Here is a 6,028-nt window from a genome sequence, read left to right as displayed (position 1 = left end):
CTTTTACAGCTTAGCATATTAATATGGCTTTACTTTTTGTACCTCATTTTTATACTTTTCTGCTGGATGATTAAGACCAAGATAAAGTAAGACCTATACAAGAAGAACTGTAAAAATGTTGTGTTTTGTTTGATAAAGGACTTTTTCTGTATTACTGAAATGATCATGTGATTTTTGTTCTTACTGTTGTTAATATGATATTTTGTGTTCATTACTTTCATTCTTGTATCCTTTTATCATGATGTGTGATCTTTTTATTTTTGCTAGTATCTTTTTGATGATTTTAGCATCTATGTTCATTAAATAAATTGGCACATAGTTTTCTTTTCTTTTTTGTGAAGACCTTGTCTGGCCAAAAAACAAAACAAAAAAGAAAGACCTTGTCTGGTTTTGGTGTCAAGGAAATCTCTGCTTTGAGGAATGAGTTTGTTAGGGATCCTTTTCTACGAATTGCATGGAAGTGTTTCAAGAGTGTTGGCCTTAGATGTTTACTCACTTTTTGGTAGAAGGCTGTAGTGAATCTATTAGGTCCTGGGCTCTTCTTAATTGGTAGGGTTTACATTACTTATATTTCTGTTATTGAACTATTCAGGCAATTTATATATTCTTGGTTCACTTTTGGTAATTTATGGGTCTTTGAGGTTCTCCACTATATTGTAATATAAATTTTTAAAATAGTTTCTTATGATCCAGCAGGTTAGCTCAGCAGATTAAAGCACTTGCTTAGGCAGATGCAGGAACCGGGGTCCTATCGTGGGCATGCTGTGCTGATTCAGCCCCCAGGGCAGGCTGAGACAGTGATTGAGACTGGGTGTGGTGGTGCACCTGTAATCCCAGTGCTTGGGAGGCTGGAACAGGAGGATCACTATGAGTCTGACCTGTATAGTAAGATCCTATAAATCCTATACTAAATAAAAAAATAAATGAATACATAAAATAAAGTAGTTCCATATAGTCCTCTGGATTTCAGTGGTGTTCATTTTAATTTTACCCTCATTTCTCTTTGTATTCTTTCTTTTAGCAACTTTGACTAAGGCTTTTTATTTTTTCCATAATTTTATTGATAAACAAATAGCAATGAGACAGTTTCAAATCAAATTGTTAGGACAGTTTCAATAATTAACACATTGCATACATTCTTCCTAGTGGTTAATTGCTGTACAAGATGCAGACATGATATCCTATTTACAAACACTATTAGAACAAATCCCTCTATTCATTAAGAGAATGTAACTATATATCTATCGTAACCAGTTTGAATACACAGATACAAAATGGGCATTCATCTGTATTCATTTTTTTTTTGTTAAGTTGCGTTATTTGAATATTATAGGTGTGTAAACTCAGCAAAATATTCTAAAAGAGTCCAGTAGCCCATAATAGTATTGGGTCTTCCGCTTGACTGGCAATGTCAGAAATTGTTGACCTGAGTCCCCCACAGCTCAACATAACAGCATGGCTTTACTTCTTCTATTTCATTTTTATACTTTTCTGCTGGGTGGTTAAGACCAAGGTAAAGCAGGACCTATGCAACAAGAGTTGTAGCTTTTGGGTCTGATAAGGTCAGTCAAATCTCCTCAGGATTTATCCTGAGATCCTGTACCTCAGATTGTAGAACCTTTGTCAGTGTCAGCCATGTGGATGAGTCACGGCCATTGCTTGGCCAATGTACTCTCTGTGAAAGCCTGAGAGAATGTTTTCTCTCCATGTGACTCTTCTTAGGCACACTCTACATCATTGATCACTTTCCTCTTTGGTCCTATAATCTCCTTGATCAGAAAATTTGGGACACTACTGAGTTACATGACGTTACAGTACAAGTTCTCATATGTCCTGAGTCTTAACTGACCTTAAAAGGCTAGGGCCAAAATGTTGGCTTTCCTAGCAGCCCTCCCTTTTCTCTAATTTTGGTCTGCAATCTTAGGCTGTTAACCATCCAGAAGACAAGCTTATTGTTATTACCATACAACTTAGGCTGTTAAGCTTAACCTCACTATCTGTCTGCATATCAAACATCTTAGGCATAATATGGAACAGGTATTTTTCATCAAGTATTGATATGTTGAACTTTAAGTCCCTACAGAATATGATAAAAATGTTTAACAATTAGAATATATTTTAAAAACAGGCATAAAGAATTATATACTTCCTATGTTTACACATAAGTCCAAAAATCTCACCATATACAACCTTGAAGCAGGACAGTCCTACAATATTCCTTTTCCTGTCTCTTGCTTTCATTCACCACCCCCTTCTTTTTGAACAACATCTACATGAGAGCCATCATAGCAGCAACTGGCATGTCATAACAAGAAGCCCATATTCAGAAGACCAGAATGACAGGCACTCCAAGCATGAAACTACTATTACAAATTACCATCTGCAGTGCAGTAGCTTAGTTAACAGGTATCAGTATATATAGTTAGTCAGGATGAGAGTGTTTTCAATGAACTGCTAGATTAAAAAATCTTCTGAAGAGTCTCAGGATCATTGCCTTGCCCATCTTCTACATATAACTGTATGGCTTGACTTATTCATGTTTCCTAGCTCTTCTCCTTTCCCTCTCTTGATTAGTTAGTCCTTGAGATCCTGCTTTCCTTTTTACTTGTATTATACCTTTCTATTTGTATTTCTCCTGACTAAGGGCTTATCAATCTTGTTTTTTCTTTCAAGGAATCAATTTTTTAATTCATTGATTCATTGTATTGCTATTTTTGTCTCAATTTCATTAATTTCTGCTCTGATCATTATAATTCCTTCCCTTCTATGTTTTGGATTTGTTTTGTTCTTGGTTTTTCTAGGACCTTGACATGCATCATTGGGCATTGTTGGGTGTGGTTGGGATTGTTGTATTCTTTCAATGTATGCATGCACAAGTGTAAACTTCCTTCTTAGTAATGCTTTCATCATGTCACATAAATTTTGATTTGTTTTACTGGTCATTTTGATAAGTTTTTATTCCTATTTGATTCTAGGAATTTTTAGTGTTCTCCCTGATTTCTTCTCTGACTCATTGATTATTTAATAATGTATTATTTAATTTCCATATATTTGTACAGCTTCTGTGGGTTTTCTAGCTGTTGATTTCTTGTTTCATTACACTATGATCCGATAGTAAAAACAGGATTGTTGTAATTCTTTTGTACTTATTTAAGCATGCTTTACAGAGTAAGGTACTACTTTTGAAAAACTTTCATGTGCTACTGAAAAAGATGTATATTCTGTTTTATTGGGTGAAACATTCTGTGTATACCTATTAAATTCATTAGTTCACTGGTATGATTTAACTCTGATATTCCTTTGTTAATTTTTTTGTGTGGTTGACCTGTCTATTCGAGATTGGAGTATTGAAAAATCTTCCACTGTGATTGCATTGGTGTTTATCTGTCCTTTTATATCCAGTGGTTTTTGCTGTGTGATACTGCGTATGCCAACATTTGGTACATGTATATTTACAATTATTATCTTTTCCTGTTGAATTATTCCCTTTACCAGTGTGTAATAGTCATTTGCGTCTCCTCTGATCAAGAAAATATTTGAGAAATAAAAAAAAGTATTGCTGCCTTATGTACTAATTTATTTTGTTGTGTATTAAACAGCAAATCCTGAATATCATATGCAGGGGATATAAGTAATAACCAAAACTGACCACATCAGCTTCATCCTGGTACTGTGAGTTTCGTAAGTGGAGTTTTAATATGACAAACTCTCTTGTGCAACAGGATGTGAGCTGGTTTGATGACCCTAAAAACACAACTGGAGCTTTGACTACCAGGCTTGCTAATGATGCTGCTCAAGTGAAAGGGGTATGTACCCCCTTCCTGTTTGTGATTGTTTTAATTTCAGTTTGAATTTCAGCATGACATTGATTTTCTCATTACAATTGTTATCATCATTAAGAGAATAGACATCAAAGCCATAAATATATCATGAAGAATAACAAATTTTTTTTTACATATTATTTACTATGCAGTGTAGCTTGTAAGCTTTCTTTTCATATTGGTTTGTTATTTATCCTGCTAAGAAGATGCATGCAAAAGAACATATTTTCAGTAAGGAAGGATTCTCAGCATATTAGTTGGGGTTATTGTATTTTAGTACTTAATTGTTAGAAAATTGTAATTACTACTGAAAAAAGAATGTGCATAGTTACCTTTCCAAAAATTCAGAAGGGAAAGAAGAAAATATTCCTAAAAATAGTTGAAACAAATACAAATATAATGCATATTAAATATGAAAGCAAGTATAGGAGGAATAACTTGAAGCTGTCAAACAATCAAGTTTTGAGTTTTAGCCGAGTTTCAGTTTCTTCTACAATTACAAATTTTCATGGTAAAAATCTACACAGCAATGTGAAATTTTGAGGAAAAAAAAAGAGAGATTTCTGCTGTCTCTCCCTACTGTTACCTGTATCAGTCTGTGTTTTAGTTGTCCTTGGGAGCAGCATTGTATTGACATTTCTTCTGCATAATAGATGAGGCTTCTGTAGGAACAAGTTAGATTGTGGATGTAGGGACACAGAGCTGCACACTTTCAGTATTAATCTTAAGAATCCTTTTCCACACTTCTTTGCAAAACAGCCTTTCAACTTAAGCTCAGTAATTGTATCAGGTAAAATCAAATGTACTTTATTAGTTTTGCTATCTCTTTCAGCCCTGGTACAGCTGTCTGTGGTGGAATTTAATGTACATAAAGGCTAATTGTGGTTATAGCTCCTTTTCCACATTGTGTTAGACTAGTGCTTATGTCAGAAAGATATGAAATGATTTTAGAGGTATTAATTTGGGCAGTTATGAAGGATTCTTCCCCCAAATTTAGACTAGATAGCTTTGATTAACATAGTTCCTGAAGTTCTTACTTGGGAAAGATTTGTATACAGTCACAGGTCTGGCACTGGCTAGCCTGAACTTAGTTGTGCTTATGTGAGACCAACTCCACTTGAGCAGAAGAAACTTTAGGAGAGGAGAAGAGCACAGGTCATTTCTAGACAAAGCAAGCAGGAGATAGAGTGAGAATTTGGAATGGTTTGAGGACACAGTATTGCCAATGTAGAAGGGATGTGGAGCATTGAAATGCAGAGTGGTGGATGGAATGGACTTTATAGACTGACCTTTGTTTTGTTTTTAAAATTGTGCTATGGAGTTGCCTTTTATTACTTAATTTTTTATCAGTTGGTGTTTGCAGTACATGATATCACTCACGTGGAGAGCTGCCGCATGTACATAACCCATCTTAAAGCTTCTTTTATCTCCTTAACCTCCATTATTCCCCTGCCCTTCATCTCTCGATCCCTTTCCCATTTTCAGAAGACTTTACTTCCTGCTATTATCTTTTATTGTCTATCGTTTATTTTGCTGTTTAATTTATTTATGCTTTATGGAACCTTGTGATACTTAAGCCTGTATGTCTCAGTTATTTCACTTAACATTTTGGAGTCAAGGTTTTCCTATGAATGATGCAAATCTGTCATCTGGTTTTCAAGGTGACAAGTCATTGCACACTACCACAGGAATGGTCAGACTCCCACTGGTATGCAAACTGAAGGTTGCAATGCCTGCTTCACCCAAATTAAATTTGATAACTTTTAGTTATATGTATTCATTGCAAATCTATTGCAGGCTAAATTAATCATAGGAAGCATTTCAAACAGACCCAGATATATTTGAATATCCTTAGTGGAAACTTCTAGCCTTAAATTGTAAGTAATTATGTGGCTAACATTGGGAATTTCCATTTATATTCTCAGGGTTTTTTTGGCGTTTTATTTTATTTTATTTTTTTCCATAATTTTGTTGAGAAACAAATGACATTGAGACAGTTTCAAACCAAATTGGTAGGACAGTTTCAATAATTCACACATTGCATACATTCTTCCTAGTGGTTAATTGCTGTACAAATGTGGACATGATATCTTATTTACAAACACTATTAGAATAAATCACTCTATTCATTAAGAGAATGTAACTATATATCTATCCTAACCATTTTGAATACACAGATACAAAATGGATATTCATCTGTATCCCCC

The 6,028-nt window shown here is 34.5% G+C and overlaps 1 protein-coding gene across 1 annotated transcript in view; it reads left to right on the top strand.

Annotated features, from left to right (window-relative positions):
* Positions 1–6,028, top strand: part of LOC101581810 (multidrug resistance protein 1-like) — a 134,214-nt gene that overhangs the window by 84,526 nt on the left and 43,660 nt on the right. The window contains exon 19 of the mRNA XM_023708717.1: positions 3,723–3,806. Within this exon, the coding sequence (XP_023564485.1) occupies positions 3,723–3,806 (84 nt within the window). The remainder of the gene's footprint in view (positions 1–3,722; positions 3,807–6,028) is intronic.

This window comes from Octodon degus, unplaced genomic scaffold, assembly GCF_000260255.1.
Source record: "Octodon degus isolate 3935 unplaced genomic scaffold, OctDeg1.0 scaffold00489, whole genome shotgun sequence".
NCBI classification, from domain to species: domain Eukaryota; kingdom Metazoa; phylum Chordata; class Mammalia; order Rodentia; family Octodontidae; genus Octodon; species Octodon degus.
This window is presented reverse-complemented; position numbering and strand designations above follow the sequence as displayed.